Consider the following 17880-nt stretch of genomic DNA (forward strand, 5'->3'; position numbering starts at 1 on the left):
ATGAAGCTACCGCATTCAAACTCGTTTGACTTGGAAGGCAGTCCTTTACATCAGATCAAATAACTGAAGAATGGGATTAGAAAGTTTCAGAAATTATCATTAACCTGGGCTGGCTCAAGACTGATCTGTGGACGAGAAAAATAATGAAGTGTAAAATAATTCTGACTTTAAAAAATGGTTTAAAGGAGAGAAGCGGAACACTCCCGTGCTTGGACAGATCTAAAAGGTTGTAACTGAGGCCCGCAGTTACAGTTATGAAAGAAACCGTCAACTAAGTTGCAGTACGCTAACCTGCGACAGTTACTAACGTCTCTCGCGTTGCATTTTTTGTAGTGATTTGGCACCGCACCCTCCACCAGCCCTTCAGGAAGCGACCTGGAAACGTTCTACACGTTTTATTCCTGAACCGGGCACGGGCTACCCACAAATGAGTCAAGAAGGGTCACAGGGTGTCAACAACTCGGTCTCTGTTTTCTCTCCGCCTCCTCAGGTGCCCGGCTCGCACCTCCCTTAGGGAGCCTTTGTCTCAGGTCACCTAAGCGTAGGAGGCGGCGGGAGGTGACCACAGTGGCCCAACAGTTGGGTTCCCAGGCTGCCTGGTGTGACGCAGCATTCCCCTCCCCGCCTCTCCAGACAGGCGCTCAGACCCGGCGCGGGGCCGAGGCCTGGGCTACCGACCCCACGTTCGACCCCGCCCCCTCGGCTTATCCAACACAGCCCTTCCGCGGCTCCCCAAGCCCCATCAGTCTTCAATATCTCCCCACCCCTCTGTTTCCCTAGTTCCTTCTCGGGCTCTCGGTTGTGACGTCCTTACGCAACCGCCCCGAGTGACAGTAGCCTCCATACCCGCAAGGAGCGAGCCTCCAGCTCCCACTTCCCGGAATTCAATTCCAGGCCGCTAAAGGAGGGAACCCGGGCAAGGCTCAACGGCCCACCACGGTAGCCAGAGTCCAGCAGCCTCTGCGCGGCCGGCGTGCGCGTTCCCATCAGTGCGCGTGCGCGCACTCGCCCTCCGCCCCGACACAGCGCCAATCGTCTTCTTCCTACGCCCCACGACTCCAAAACGTAGCCCCTCCCACTGTCCGCGCGCCAGTTGGTGGAGTTCGGCGTGCGCGCGCCCGCTTGCCCGCCTCGCGCCTAGTGGGGAAGGGGAGTGAGCCGAGAAGCTTACGTCGCGCGGGAGGCGGAGGCAACGGCTACCTCTGTGGCGGCGGCGGCGGCGGCGGCGGCGGCGGCGGCGGAGGCGCCTACGACGGAGACAGTTGCGCTAGCTCTCTCGGCGTCATGGCGGCTGCCGGGAGCCGATAAGCGGCGGGAGCGGGGGCGCGCGCGCGGCCGCGGTGAAGACGACGACTCGTTACTTCTTGCTTTTGCTGACCTCGCCGTTGGTGCTTTAATAATGAATTGATTGTTGGATCCGCTCCGCAGGGGATAGCGCGTTGGAGCCGCGGGCCGGGGCTTCCCCTTCTCCTCCGCGTCCTTCCCCTTCCCTCTCGCCCTCACGGACTCCTGCTTACCCCGAAACCCCCGGAGCCCGAGGACTCTTGGTGGCGGAGACCGCGGGCCCGGGCACAGGGGAGGCCGCCGATCGAGTTGGCTCTCTCCGCCCCGCGAAGCCTGCACGCCCGCCGGTAAGAAGGGGGTCGGCGGGCGGGTCTGGATGTGGCGGGGAGGACGGGAGCTGGCCAGGCGGAGGGCGGGGGCGGCGCGGTGTCCGGGCGGCGGCCCAGCGGCCGGGCGCCGGGCATAGGCCGGGGCGGTCTGAGAGGGCCGGCGGCGGCGGATGGACTCGCCGCTCAGGGGGCGTGTGAGTGGCGAGAGCAGGCCGGCGCCGAAGACCGCATCCTCTCTCCGGACGGGCGTGCAGCTGGCGGTCGAGACCGGGCTTCCTCGGCCTGGGGCAGGCCGGGCCGCGAGGGGAAAGCTGCGAGAAGCTAGCTGTGCGCTTGGCCGGTGCGTGGGTCCCGCCGCCACCCGGGCTCCCAGCACGTGGGGAGCGGCGGGGAGGGGGAGGGGGCAGCAGCCCGGGCGAGCCCAGGAGGGCGCGGGGTGGGTCTGTAGGACGTTTGAGGCGGGAAGGGAGACTCCGGGACCGAGATGGAGGCCCTGGGAGGGATGGGAGTGGGGGGGTGCGTCCGGGTGGCCGGCTGATTGGAGCGAAGCTGCGACGGACGGGGGAGGAAGGTTTCCAACCTCCTTTCGAGAACCGCTTGAAAACTTAGCAGGAGGAAAGCAACTGATAAAAGACGGGGCAAAGAAAAGGCGAATTGAAGAGGTTTAACGATTTAGGGAAGAATCATTGTTAAGACGAGTGAAAGGCAGGAGAGAGCTGCGGGTGCTTGGAGCTTCAGAACTTACGGTTGTAAGAAGGGGCTCAGAAAGAGGACTTAACTCTGAGAAGGAAAATGAGGAGGAGAAAGGAAGTTACAAAGTACAGAGAAAGCCATTTTGAGGGGCGAAAGAGAGGTGAAAAAGAAAGAACGAAAAGAGGAGTGAACTTTCTCAATGAAGAGAGACTTTCGGGAGAGGCAGTTTGTTAGAGTACCTAGATTTTTAAGATCTAATTGTTTAATAGTTAATCTCTTTGGCTAGTTGGAATTAATATTTAACATTAGGAATAAATGTTGCGTGAAATAATTTTTAGATAACAATTCTTGTTAAGTCTACTGGACTGTAGTTTCTGGATTATTAAAATCCCGATCTAGATGCAGAGTTTGCTATGATTAAGTTGGCAGCAGCCTATTTCCCCCCTCTTTTTTTGTGGAATGGAAATAATCGTAGGAGTAAATTCTCTTTGCTGAGGTCGGAGGACAGCTCTGCTCTCAGTCGTCTGTCTCGGTACTTTCTGGCTGGGGAAGGATCTGACGTCTCCTTCCCCCGCTTCTTCCTCTCCCTCCCCTGCCAGAGATCTCCTTTGTTTATTAGTGGGTGGCTTGTAGGTGACTCTCCAGTGTTGTGCTGATATGTTGAAAGGTGGAAATGTTGTATCTTGGTCCATGATTTCTGCCCCAAACCCCCTACTTAAAAGATCATAGTGTATATTCTGTTACCTTTTTCCCCCGGAGGAATCTCTGCATGTCCAAACTGGATATATATACTGTATTATTTAAACTTAAAACTGCGCTATCGGTTTACCTGTGAAAGGACACATTTATTTTGACCTGTACATTTTTTTGGCTAAGATTACATTATACACTTTTACTCTCCTGTTCTCATGTGAGCATTTTCAACACTTCCCCTCGCTCTGGTATACGAAGTCCTTCGTGATAGGAATTAGTGCTTGGTTAAGGTAACCTTTTTCCCCCTTATTTCATTTGTTTGGTCAAGTATCTAATAAGACTATTTTCTATTCTTGGAACGTATGTATATGTTATATACTACCATTTTGCTTTAGTTTTTTGTCTATAATGTGTGGTATATACACACGGTTGCAATTAGTCTAAAAGTTCTATCGCTCCACAAATATTTTAATTTTTTCTGTCAAAAATAAGCAGTGGTGTGCTAAATTCTAGTAAGTAGTCAAGAATGTAGTTAATAGAAGCCTAGGTATTTTGAGAAAAAGACCCCTACCCCTTCCTTACCACCTCTAATCTAGTTGGCCTAGATAGATTTGTATAAGTTCCAAATAGACTTATTTATCTTTTTGTCTACAGGAAATTTTCTCACTTTCTTAATTTTTTTTTTTTTAGGTGAGTCAGAGGGTCCCAGGAAACCTGTGAATGTTGAAGAAAATTCATCTGTGAATTTTTGATATTCAAAGAGGAGTCAGTATTTATATTCGTCTTTTAAACTGGGAAGATTTGTATTTTATTTTAAAACTTCTTGATATTTACAATGAATGGACACAGTGATGAAGAAAGTGTTAGAAACAGTAGTGGAGAGTCAAGGTAAGTACTTTATTATCAAGTTTTTATTATGAAAACAGTTGAAAACTTATGTGACTCTTTTTAGTTTTTCTAATAGGTGGCAGAGTTTTCAGATTCACTGTTAGCTCTCCAAACATTAAAAAGTTTCTAATAAATAAAGCTTTGTTGAAAATACAGAGTTTAATTATTTTTTTCCATTGAGATGCACAAAGAGAAATTTAAATATAGAAAGTTTGGGATACTTAAATCTCTTTGGAGGTCTATATTGTTTGGGTTAATAATTGAAACTAGAGCAAGTAAAGGAAGACATTTAAATTGATTTGACTGTTATTGCACTCTCCAAATAAAGGCCATAAGAATTTCTTTACTCATTTTTTTCTGGCATTTTGTCTTCTGTACCTGTGCTGTCCAGTGTAGTAGTCAGTAGCCACATGTGGCTATTTAAATTTAAATTAGTTAAAATTACAAAATATTCAAAATTCAGTACTTAGTCACATTAGACACATTTCAAGTGCCGAATAGTCACATGTAGCTAGTGGCTACCGTGATGAATAGAGAAAAATTGAAAACATTTCTATCATGGCAAAAGTTCTTTTGGACATTGCTGATCTGGACATTTGTTAGAGTATTGCTGCAACACTTTTTTCCCCCATTCCCTTTTCAAATTTGAGTTTTAATTATATATGACTGAGTTAAGAGTTCTTACGTGGGCCATGTCTTTGCAAAGAAGATATGGTTTATGGGAGTAAGCCATGTTAAGCTATTTTAATGTGTAAGAAACCTCTTCAAATACAAAGACTTTTAAATTCTTCTGTAGCCCCCCAGTTTTAAGTTACCAGCCCCGTTAATAATGCAATCCCATGTAGTTACATATGTTTATCATATATGCTTATCATATAGAGAGGTCAGGAATATGGACACTGGGGTCAGACTGCCTGATTACTTACCCAGTTGTACTTATTAGCTGTGTGAATTAGGGCAGATTTTTTAGCCTCTGAGACTTAGAGTTTTGTATTTATAAAATGGGGATTATAGTATTATTTATCTTATTTAAAGTTGAGGATTAAATGAAATGCTACCTGTAAAGGTCTTAAAATAGTTCCTGCTATAATGAGCACTCTATATTATTATAATTAGCATCATATTTTATATAACATAGAATATTACATAACTGAAACATTAATTACAGTGATGGAGAAATGTGAAGGACAAGGAACAGGAAAGTTTTGGCAGTTAAGAGGGCTTCAGGAAAATGTTGGATAGAAAATGAAGCAGTGGGATATGTATTTGACCTGAGGCTTGGGATTTTCTGGTTATGCTAGGTATACTTTATCAGTTTCACAGGCAGACTGTTTGGATAACAAGAACGTCATAGAAAACAAGGAGTAGATACGGGAAGCAGAATGATTTAGTAGAACAAGTATTGGTCTAGGAGTTACAAAACCTGAGTTGACCTGTCTCTGCACTAACTCGTTCTCTGAATGACTTCTGAACTGTAAAGTAAGGAGAGTTGAATTAAATGATTTTGAAGTTTCATCCTACTACTTAATATACAAAGTATTTAACAACAGAGTTTAACTGGAAACGCCAAAGTTGAAGGGCTAAACTAGAAGACCTTTGAGTTTCAGCTTTGATTCCAATCTCTACAGGTATATTGACTGGAGTAAGTTAATAGGAGAGTCACATTGTCCACATTCTCTTGTTCGTTGGTGAACAATGAAATGGTTAATAGGTAGAAATATCTAGGGGAAACGCAGGAGCCTAACTACCCACGAAATAGGAAATAAGACTCTTGAGAGTAAATCTTCTGGTTGAGCATGTAGAGAGATCACATGCTGTTATATTCTGACCCCTTACCTTTTCCAGTAATCTTTTATGTATTTTGCTGCCATATGTAAAGCTAAGAGGGAGTCTTAAATCAAATTTGATATAGTAGAGATGAAAAAAATTAAACCCTGTGAAATCAAGTTTACTTGAATCTTTTACAATGCATACTCATTTTAAGTAAATGCAGTGTATATTCTCTAATTATTCTGAGTCATGATTTCTACCATATAGGTTTTATGTACTTCTTAGAATTGTGGCTGTCAGGTTGTCTAGTTCTTGCAACTGCCTTGGTGTTTATCTGAAGAAGGGAGACCTGCTTCTGTTTTCCTTTCATTTTCTTCCTTTCTGCTGTTACGCTGTCCTTTTCCTTTGCTCTACCGTAGTTACTAAGCCTCAGTGCCCCCATACCAGAAGCTTTCATAACAAGGCAGTACAGAGAAGGGAGATTGTGCCTAGTTAAAAGAGTGAGGTGAACTTTATAGATACAGGGATTTTCTTGCAAAAACCAAAAGTCACCATAACTATGAATACTAATATAGAGTGATGAGGGGAGAAATATGCTTTTTTTAAAAAATAAAGCACACATCTTTTTTTTAATTGATTAATTTTTTTTTTTTTTTTTGGCTGTGTTGAGTCTTTGTTGGCTTTCTCTAGTTGCAGCAAGCGGGGGCTATTCTTCCTTGCAGTGCGCAGGCTTCTCACAGCGGTGACTTCTCTTGTTGCAGAGCACAGGCTCCAGGCGCTGGAGCTTCAGTAGTTGTGGCACGTGGGCTCAGTAGTTGTGGCTAGCGTGCTCTAGAGCGCGGGCTCAGTAGTTGTGGTGCACAGGCTTAGTTGCTCCGTGGCATATGGGATCTTCTTGGGCCAGGGATTGAACCCGTGTCCCCTGCATTGGCAGGTGGATTCTTAACCACTGGGCCCCCAGGGAAGCCCTATGCTTGTTTTTAAAATTGATATATGCTGTAGAATTTGATTGTTATTGGCTAGAATTTTTACATGTATTTTTGCTTCAGATTTCCTTTTTTTCCTTCATGGAAATTTATGAAACGAAGTAGAATTAAGCAAGAAGTCATTTGGCATTTTTAGTTGGTATGATTAGCTTTCTACTCAAAAGTGTCTGTTTTGCTTCTTTTGATGTGAAAACCTTTCCATAACCATTGACAGAAAGGAAGAAGAATACACAGGAGAACGTCTCTTTGGCTATGTTATAACTGACAATTTTGAAACTTATTTACTAAGAAACGTGTGTCAGGATGCACCTGTACCTCAGTTTCAAGTTAGCACAAAGTTTATTATATAACTGAAGTTAAGCTTTCTGAAGATACTATTGGAAGATTTCAAACCATCAGTTCCCAGCTCTCTAGATTTCTGTTGTTAATTGTAATGAAGTTTTTCAAAGCCTGGTTAGACATTTTTTATTTTAAAGTTAACTTGAATGATGATTTGCTCCAGAAATAGATTTGTGGGTAAAGACCATAAATACATGGTTACATTTTACTAATTTTTGGACGATTGATAAATGCTTAATACTCAGAAGTAATTTCTCTGTTTGCCTGTAGATTAAATTTTCAATAATGTAAATTTGCCCACGTAAATTTGAGAATTTATTTTAATTGTTTAGTCTATATAGTATGCTTATGAAAAATTATCACAGAGTGAAGGAAATTTTGGTGATGTGTTATAACAGTCTTACCTACTTAGAATTGATCTAGAGCTGGCAACTGAGCTATATTGACCTGATTCTAAAAGAATTTTTTTTAAAATTATTTATTTATTTATTTGGCTGCATTGGGTCTTAGTTGCGGTACGCGGGATCTTCATTGCGGCGCGAGGGCTTCTCTGGTTGTGACATGTGGGCTCTAGAGTGCATGGACTCAGTAGTTCTGACACAGGCTCTCTAGTTGTGGTGCACGGGCTCAGTAGTTGTGGCACACAGGCTTAGTTGCCCTGCAGCATGTTGGGACCCTAATTCCCTGACACATATCGAACCCATGTCCCCTGCACTGGAAGGTGGACTTTTAACCACTGGACCACCAGGGAAGTCCCTAAAAGAATTCTTTTCCTTGATATATTATAGCTTTTTATAGCATTAACAGTGCTTGACCTAATATACTTATAAATATATTTTAAATATATATGTGTGTAAATTTTATATTTACTTAGAGGAACTCTGTTGCAATTAAATTTCCTTGGCTTACTGAAAATATTTTAATTGTTTTAAGCTTCAAGAATCTTTGGGTCTCAACTGAAGTGTTTTGAGTAGGCAGTGAGTAGGAAATATCAATGGAAATGTTCTAAATGAAAATCTCATTTTTAGAAATTCAGAGTCACTTAAACACTTTTTAAAGGCTTTGAGAAAAAAGCCAGATAGTCGAAATGACCTGTTAAATTTAAGGAACACCAAGTCAAAGTTAATTTGAAGACAGGGCTGCATATTTCACCATGTATCTGTTAGTATCCTATCAAAGACTTCTATGGTATACCGTTTTTGGAACCATTGCTTTTATGTATACACATACCAGCAAGATTTCTTGCCATCAAAATCAGTTTCTTTCAATAAATGAATTTGAGCATTTTTTAAAGGCAATAGAATGGTATTTCCTGAGCTTACTTTGATGTTATCTCAGAGTTTTTTAAATTAATTAATTAATTTTTATTTTTGGCTGCATTGGGTCTTCGTTGCTGCGCACGGGCTTTCTCTAGTTGTGGTGAGCGGGGGGCTACTCTTCATTGTGGTGCGCGGGCTTCTCATTGCGGTGTCTTCTCTTGTTGCGGAGCACAGGCTATAGGTGTGCGGGCTTCAGTAGTTGTGGCGCATGGGCTCAGTAGTTGTGGCGCGCGGGCTCTAGAGTGCAGACTCAACAGTTGTGGTGCACGGGCTTAGTTGCTCTGTGGCACGTGGGATCTTCCCAGACCAGGGATCGAACCCATGTCCTGTGCATTGGCAGGCGGATTCTTAACCACTGCGCCACCAGGGAAGTCCTCAGAGTGTTTTTTAAAAGGTTCAATTCTTAAATTTCAAAAGTTTTTGCGAAGCAGCATTTTAAGGAAGACAGGAAAATGTGAAATCACAAAGCCAGAATGGCTAGAAATCATTGAGTTAAAGAAACTGGTTTTTAAAATTAACTGTGATGTCATTAATTGTAGGAAAGTATGACTGTTTTACATCTCATTTTTTTGTTAATCCCTATTTCTTGATTCAGTATGTACTTTCTTCATCTTTTCCTACTAGTTTTCTCTTTCCTCAAATATCTTGTACATGCTGCTGAATCTCAGATCATTTATTAAGATCATTTTTTATGCTTTGAAAACTCAATAAACTGTTAATCAGGAGCTTTGGTAATAGGTTACTCTCTCCAAACCGAATTCACGGAATTAAAATTTTCCCGGGACTTCTGAAAATTGTGGTTAATCTAGATTACTGCAATGTATTTAGACTAATTTTTAATTGGTAAAGATAAGAGAATTGTATGTGATTTGACTTTCAAAGACATTATTTTTATCTTCACAGGCGTGAGATAATGGGGCAAATATTAATGTGTAGTTGCCCCTTTTTTATACTGGTTAAGTCATTGCTTATTTAAGATATTGATGACTTGCGGGTTATAGCTGGTACAGTTCTGTGTTTAAAAATACAAGTATTTGTGGCGAAGACATAAAGTTTGGTGGCGAAAACTTTTTTTTGTATTTTTTATGAAAAATTTTAAAACATTACAGAAGTAGAAAAGTTACAGCTCCAGTTGTGGTACTTGGTGTAGCAGCATTGGCATCACCTGGGAGCTTGTTTGTAATGTTCAACCTTGGACCTCACCCCAGACCTCCTGACTCAGAATCTTCTTTCTAACAAGATTCCCAAGTGATATGTATTCATAATAAGTTCATATGCATTATATATGAAGCTGTTTGCATGGAGTCATTCACCACCTTGCTACTTGTTGTTATTGATGTCATTATACATGCTTTTTATTTTCTGGGAACCCCCCAGAGAACTGTGTCATAGGCCATGCAAGCAAGAAGTTGGGTACGTTTCATTTCTCAGTAATAACGGCAACCAGTAATTATTGAGCTCTTACTCTGACTGAGCCATGGTGTACATGGTGCATTACATTAATTTATTGTAGCTATTCCTTCCAAAATTCCTGTGATGTATTTAGTACTATGTTTACCATTCTCCAGAAGGGGAAACCAGATTTATAGCCTTTTTAAACGTCTTAAAAAATACCAAACAACTATTAACCAAATTTCAGATTTTACTTGGATTTTATTGTTTTTCCATTAATGCCCTCTTTCTATTCCAGGATTCAGTCCAGGGTACCATGTTGCATTCAGTTGTTAACTCTCCCCAGTGTCCTCTGATCTGTGAGAGTTTCTGAGTCTTTCCTTAATTTCTTTAACAGTCTTGAGAAGTACTGGCCAGGTATCCTATAAAACATCCCCCAATTTGGATTTGTCTGATTTTTTTTGCTAGGATAAACTAGGGTTATCAGTTACCAGTTTTTAGAAAGAGTATCACAGAGATGAAGTGCTCTACTGGTCACATCATATGGGGAGCAGAATATCCACTTGACATTACTGATGATGTTAACCTTTATCATTTGACCAAGGTAGTATTTGCCAGGTTTCTCCACTATAAAGTTACTGTTTTTCTCTTTCCATAGTGTATTCTTTGGAAGTAAGTCACTATGTCTAGCCCACTCTCAAGGGATGTGAGTGGTGGCATGGGTGGGAATTAAGTTCTGTCTCCTGCTGGGAGGGAGTAACTACATAATATTAAATGGAATTCTTCTATAAAGAAATAATTTCTCCCTCATTAATTCTGTCATTCACTTATATAAGCACGGACTTATTATGTATATTTTATTCTTTGGGTTATAATCCAGTAGGTTAATTTTATTGTTCAAATTGTTTTAGCCTTGCCCATTGGGAACGCTTTCAAGTTGGCTTCTGTGTTCTTTTTACACCCTCCCATTCTTTTGCCCTAGAATCAACCATTTCTCCAAAGAGCCCTGGCTGGTTTCTTTTATTGGAGAAAAGGGTAATTAGAAACCAAGATTTGGGTGCTGGGTTGCTACTCAGGTGTCACTGCTTCAAAGTCCTCTCAGTAGACAGCAGACAGAGTTATATCAATCTATAGATGTTTATATATACTAAACCATGTGTATCTATAGTTGTTTCTGTGTCTGTCCATCTGTGTGCATTTTTAAAAATTTTATTTATTTATTTGTTTATTTTTGGCTGCGTTGGGTCCTCGTTGCTGTGCGTGGGCTCTCTTTAGCTGCGGTGAGCAGGGGCTACTCTTTGTTGTGGTGCGCGGGCTTCTCATTGTGGTGTACGGGCTCTAGGCACGCGGGCTTCAGTAGTTGCGGCGCATAGGCTCAGTAGTTGTGGCTCGTGGGCTCTACAGCACAGGCTCAGTAGTTATGGCTCACGGGCTTAGTTGCTCCGTGGCATGTGGGATCTTCCCGGACCAGGGCTCGAACCCATGTCCCCTGCATTGGCAGGCGGATTCTTAACCACTGTGCCACCAGGGAAGCCCCCATCTGTGTGCATATTAGGGTAAACATGAATTAGTACTGTTGTCTCCAATTCTAATCCTATACCACAGGATTCATCCTAATCTTCCTTTCTTGTACCTTCATAACTTCCATCTCTAGTAGAGAGAAACTTGGCTCCCACCATCTGCCATCCACCATGCATGCACTCCAACCTCAGTATACAAGTAAAGTAGTTTCAGAATTTTTAGACTATACTCCCAGAAGAAACAGATTTACCAACTAAAATACAGTGTTTATGTACAGTGTACAGTTCCTATGATATTTAGCCTTATATTTTCTAGTCAGAACACTGATTTCCAAAGTTACTTGAGGTAGCTTTCTTCCCCTCATCCCCTTCAGTGTGGTTATGTCATAAGTTTGTAATAGTTAGATTCATATATCAGTTTGCATTCTATCCTGGGATCCTCAGTCACATGGGTTTATGTTTTAAACTTGCATATATTACATTTACTCTGTGATATACAGTTTCATGGGTTTTGACAAATGCATAGAATCATTTATCCTCCACCCCAGTACTGTACAGAATGATTCCTTTACCCTAAAAGTTGCCCTCTGTGTCCCAGATCTACTGAATCAGAATTTTCATTTTAACAAAATTCCCACGGAAATGTATAGGCATATTAAATTTATATGAATATATATGAAACTATTTACCTGGAGTCATTCAGTATCTTGCCATGTTTTGAAATTATAAATTAAGTTGCAGAAAGATTATTTTGATCTAGAGGTGATAATGGAATAGCCAAGTTTAAGTACACAATCAAGTGACTATGCTCAAACTCATGGGGTCGTATAGGCATTCAGGTGAGGTGAAAGAAAATGGAATTGGGCAAATTACTGGAGTGAGGTAATGGGCTATATGGGAAGTCTTCATGGAGTTTTTGAACTTTGTAATCTTATTGATCAGAAATGTGGTTTGGAAAGAAAAGAAGAACAAATGGTGTATATTGAGAAACATGATGGAGAGGAAGGTTTTCACAGGATTCATAGTCCCCTAGTAAAAGAAGTACAAGTTCCCTAGTGCAGAGAATGTGTTGGACATCTTAGTTTTGCAGTTCTTTACCCTGAGGTTTGTTTAGTGTCATACTGAAATTTTGGATGGTTTAGTCCCAGGTGGAGGAAGGAGGAAAAAAGGAAGCATAGCTGAATAAACACTACGTGTATTAAGAGATACTAATGGGAGAGTATATTACCCATGTGAATGGACTGGTCAGACCCACTGGTTTCAGAGAGAGACTCTAGGAATCTCTTGTACCAGAATCAAGTTCTTGTGTATTAATGACTGAGAAAATTGCTGTTTATAATTAGTATATTATCTGTCATTGTGATATGAGGTGACTGCTAAGAAGTCAACTTTAAATAAATGTTAAACTGAATTTGAAAGTTGCTTTGGTGTGGATAGATTGAGATTTCAGTTATTGAGGTTAAAATACAGAGACCCACAAAGTTCTGGCTAAACAGTACTGGCTTATGGGATCCACTGTCTACAGTATTTATCAGAGCTGTGGCATAAGGCACAAAAATAGTGGGGAGCACTTTTCTCAATGAAAACCATTTTCATTAGCTGTTTCACATCTCACTGCTTTTAGAAATACACTTCTCTGTTCTCAGATAGTTATTTAGATGATTGAGCAACTACTATGTAATGAATATCATAAGATGCTAAAATTTGAGATTATTCTCTAAAACTTAAAATCAAGAAAGAGACCTAAACCTTTAATGTCTGAGTATCAGGTGGGTATGGTAAATACAGAGAGATACAGTCTGCAGCAGTTCAAAGGTAGGAGACAAGGAAGTTTGATCATAAGACAGATGGTTAATCTCTGTATCAAACCCAATATCAGAATGAAATTTTGTGCTTTTTTTGTTTGTTTTTGCGAGATCATTTAAAACCTCTGGTAGCCTTAAATTTTACGCATGTTAAAAGTCCTTGTAATGTGGCTTTTATGGTGGTGAGGTGTTTTGACAGGCTTAGGCAAAAAGCAAAGAATAATTTTTTATACTGAGGAAAAATGAGGTTAGAAGGCAATACATTATGCTGAAGAGTTTATATGTAAAGGATTGGGGCCATTGGAAGAGTGCAGTTAGTCTAAATTCCCTCAAAGAAGGCTGTTCTTGTTTTTGTGCTTGAGGTAGATTATAATATGATGATTGCCATCTGATGCAAATACTATAGTATTTCCAGTTCTAAATTACTAAATCCTGAATTACATTAATAAAAGGAAGAAGTTTGATCTGAAAGGAAATTTTATAAGAAAAGAATTACAATTAGGGGTACATGAGAGCTGAAAATGTAAATAATCTCCTTATTCCAGTTTTAGCATGTATTTTATACCAAAGGTTTGACCTAGTGTGCAGTAGTTTATCTCAGTCATACTGTACTACATTGATCATTTCACTTTTTTTTTCACTAAATGACACGGTAGATGCAGGTTCTTATGTGCAGCACACTCTCATGGGTATCTGCAGACTGTGATGAATACCAAATTACAAATAATTTTGTTAGAAAGTAAAATATATAGCGCTGGGAACTTTGTTTTCTTGTTAGAGTATTCATTAAAGTAATTTAAAAGCATATAAGTATTTTTAAAACCTTTCTAAAAAAGCAAATTAATCAAATGATTAATCTTTTAAAGATTGAACTTTTAAATGTAGACATTTATTTTATTCTTTGTGCTAATTTTAAAATTGTGGATAATTTCAAACATATGCAAAAGTAGTGACGATAATAAAGTGAACCCTCGTGTATATGTCATCTAGTTTCAACATATTTCATCTCATGGTCAATCTAGTTTAATCTGTAAATCCTACCTACTACTCCTCCCCTCAATTACTTTGTGGATTGTTTTGAAACATTATATAATTTCTACATGTGTTAGACTTCGCATGATAGGTGACACTAATGGGGAAAAAATATAAACGTTAAGTTTTGCCTACTTGTTATAATTATAAATAATAGAATTAGAGGGTTTTATCATATCATAGATATTATAACAAATTTCATACATGTTTTATGAAACTTGTTAAGTGACTTTGAAGTGTATGTATACATAGTCCTTATTTCTCATCTGATTCCCTGAATGCTTATTAGAGAAACTTTTGAGTTTACTGCCTTTGCCTCAGATTCAGCATGACTAAACCCAGTCATCTTTGAAATTAGTCTTGCTAAATGTTACCTTTCTTAGCATCTATTTCTAGCAGTTTTATTCTCATTTATTCAGTTAGAGACTTTAAGAATAATACTGTACTTTAAGAAGAGTTTATGATAGAATTTTGCATTGGATTGGTAATTTTGAATGCTAGAAGGAGCTGTTGTGTGTGTTCTTTAGTTCCTAACAAAGGCAGTAACTGGTTTTCACACCCATGAGGATGAATACTTTCCAGATTTTCGCAAACCTTTGATAGTTATTTTATAGCCTGTAGTGAAAAATAAGGATAACAAATTTTAATACAGTGTAATTTTATAGAATTTGAAGGTGATCTGATCTTAGTTATCATCTAGCTGAACCCTTCTCATTTTCTAAGTGACTGCTTCTATGCTAATATATTTTAAATAGTGAGTTGCAACACCTTAGAGGACCATAACTGAATTTTTTTTAATGAAAGAGAATAATGTAAACTAATAGTGTTCCTTTTGTAGAGTATTACTTCATCAAACTTTTGTTACATGTGTGCATGTGTATACTACATCATGATATAAAATATATTTATTATTTAAGTCATCCAAAAAGTTTAAAAGCCATTGCCTTTGACCACTAATTTGTACTTTTTTTTAATTGTAAGTACTCAGTACCTGCTAATTTCCATATTGTTTCTCTAGCCCTGTTGAAGTGGATAATGGTCTATAAAAATAACTAAAGGCCCCAAGTTAATGAATTCCAGGATGTAGTTAGAAGAGAGATACATGTATAAGCATAATTTGTAATATTGTGAAGGAATTATTAGTAACATATGAGCAAAATATTGTGAACACATGGGCTGGAACAGTGACCTGTCCCTAGAGAAACTGGGGAAAGTTACATGAAGGATAGGATATTTTTGAGTAATCTTAAAGAGTCAGAAGTTTTATCAGTTGCCTCAGAGAAGAAGTGTTTTCTAGAGGGAAAGTGTGGGGAATACACCAATACCCAGCTCTAAAATTACTCCCTCCATGAAGCTTTGTGCCTAATTTCATTTGCCCTACCTCCGATTCCTCAATCAACAACAGATCCATCCTTATGTCTTTTTTTCCTTTTTTTTAATCATCATCCTTATATCTTTGATTCTCACAAGTTTTACTTTTCCCATGGCATTTTGTCCCTGCTAGAAACTCTTGTTCAATACTTGTTAGTTGAAGAGATGAGCAAACAAATTCAAATTACACATGTATAAAACTTGTTATTTCAAAAGTGTTTATTGCAAAAACATTATTATAGCATATCAGTTAGAGAACCAATTAAGGTGCCATATATACTAGAGTCCTCAAAACACAGGGTCTCAAAAATAGTTACTTCATTTCATTATCAGGTAAGTGAGCTCTACCTCTTGAGGTTATCCAGGTACTCTGGCTAGTAGGACAGCTTTGTTATCTGTAACATGTGGCTTCTAGCTCCAGTGGTTGCCATCTTCAGTCAACAGGAAGAAAATGGAAATGGGGAGGATTTAAGGCAAGCCAGTTAATGTTTAAGACGAAGATGTAGAAATTTCACATCACTTCTAGCCATAATCCATTGGCCAAAACCTGTTCACATGGCCACACCTAGCTGAAAGAGATGCTGGGAAATCTAATCTTTAGCTGGGTTGGCATGTGCCATTTAAAACTGGAGTGCCACTTATGTAATACCAAAGGGCAAGCACAGTGGATACTGGGTGAGTGGGGAGGGGCAAGTAGACAACATTCATATGGCACAACATCAAGGGAAATTAAAAATAAATCATTCCTATCATCCTAAGAAATTAGTGGCTTTCATTTTTCTGAATTTTCTTTCAATTCTTCATAATATTAGTGTTTGTTTTCTTCACTTAGCCTTCTCTGAACCTCAGTTTGTTTATTTATTATATGAAAATGAAAGGATTAGATGAGAACCCAGTGTTTGGCACATAGCACCTGTTAGTAATCACCATGTCTTCCTTTTTTTTATTAGTTTGTTTTGAAAATGTTAGTATTTCTACAGGTTTTATTCATAGACATTTTATATATTTATACTTATGACAGTCCAAGGAACACCTAACACAAATTTTGAAGTAATGATTCTGATCTTGAACTCAGGAGAAAAAAATCAGTTTTTAAAATTCTAATAGCTATTAATATTGAGCTCCTAGTATATGTCAGATAATATGCTTTACATTTTTTTAAATCTTCACAGTAATTCTTAAGTATGTTTATTATTTCCATGTGGTAGAAACCTGAGGCTTATCTAATGGGTGTAAATATATACATATAATGAGACAAAAGGGCTAGGAGGCGAGGAGAAAATAAGTCAGTTGAATTTCAGAACACCATCAAGTTAGTCCCGAATTTCCCCACAAATGTCTGTCAAAAAATTCTTTCAAAAACTCCCTCAAAGAAGTCCTTTTGAATGGCATTGACAATTAAGCAGTAGTTAAGGAGGAAGGGAGCAAGGCGTAAAGTGAGAATTTAGTGCAATATGCTTGTTCTTTAGAACAGTAAATACAGTTCTTTGATTGCAAATACAGTTCTATTTATTGTAATATAATAAATAAATTATTACTGTAATTATCAGGCACACAAGTCTCTATTATAATAAAATCAGTTTACCTTTTATCAATGTACCCTATAACTTCTCTTCCCCTCCTCCTCGCCAGAGTCTAATTCATCTAAATTCTACCAGTTTAAAAAAAGGAAAGAAAAATTACGGAAATGTGATATATTAGAAAGAAAATCTTTACATATTAGGAAGTAAAGAAGTAAACAAATGGATATGTTTTTAAAATGAAATCGTCGATTTAAGCCTTTGATAAAGGTAGTCTAACTTACATATGATGTTTAAATACACAGTGTTTTTTTCTTCTTCGTTAGTGCTACTGTTTTGAGATGTTCCTTTCATTCCTCCTCAGTACTTCTACACCCACTTCAGTATTACTTTCTTTTGACTTTTCAATCTATTCCAAGATTTATCAGGGCCAGTTTCTTCTGTTGGCGATCTGGTGGTAAGGAAAGCAGCTGTCCGTTGCTACCACTTTCTTAGAAGGTCATTATTTTATTCATTCTTTCTTTATGTTCCATTGCAGGCTAGTTTCCAATTCCTGTGATTAAAAAAAGCATGTTTTTCCTGTAACGTAGAAGAATCTTTGTTTATTCACTTGAGAGTACATCATTTTCAAGTACTCAGTATAGATAGTAGTGTTTTCTTTAGTTCAAAGGACTGATAAGAGTGGAAAGTTGTGTATAGAGAACGGAGGTCTTGCAATTCTGTTATAGGCTGGGCTGAGCTAACATAGACTCTCACTCTGAAGCACTTCCTACCCACAAACACGTGAAAATGCTAAATAATATAGAGCAAAGGAAAAAAAAGTAGATGTGCAGCTGAACTTAAGAGAAAACTTTGATGTGCCAGGAACAGAACGGAACTCAAAGTCAGAGCAGTAAGCTCTGAGCAGACAGGGCAACGTAGGATATTTGGAAGGGGCCC

General features: G+C 39.4%; 1 protein-coding gene across 5 annotated transcripts in view; it reads left to right on the plus strand.

Annotated features, from left to right (window-relative positions):
• Positions 1 to 1171: 1171 nt before the first annotated feature.
• The window catches only part of CHD1 (chromodomain helicase DNA binding protein 1), a 75327-nt gene continuing 58618 nt past the window's right edge, over positions 1172 to 17880 (plus strand). For 4 of the 5 annotated variants that reach the window (XM_082836047.1, XM_082836046.1, XM_082836044.1 and 1 more), the window contains exons 1-2: positions 1172 to 1631; positions 3690 to 3887. In XM_082836047.1, the coding sequence (XP_082692173.1) occupies positions 3835 to 3887 (53 nt within the window). In that variant the 5' untranslated portion in view covers positions 1172 to 1631; positions 3690 to 3834. Of the gene's footprint in view, positions 1632 to 3529; positions 3888 to 17880 lie in introns of those variants that run through there. The other variant, XM_082836045.1, reaches the window with a different exon arrangement.

Source organism: Leucopleurus acutus (genome assembly GCF_964270905.1).
Source record: "Leucopleurus acutus genome assembly, chromosome: 3".
In the NCBI taxonomy this organism is placed as follows: Eukaryota; Metazoa; Chordata; class Mammalia; order Artiodactyla; family Delphinidae; genus Leucopleurus; species Leucopleurus acutus.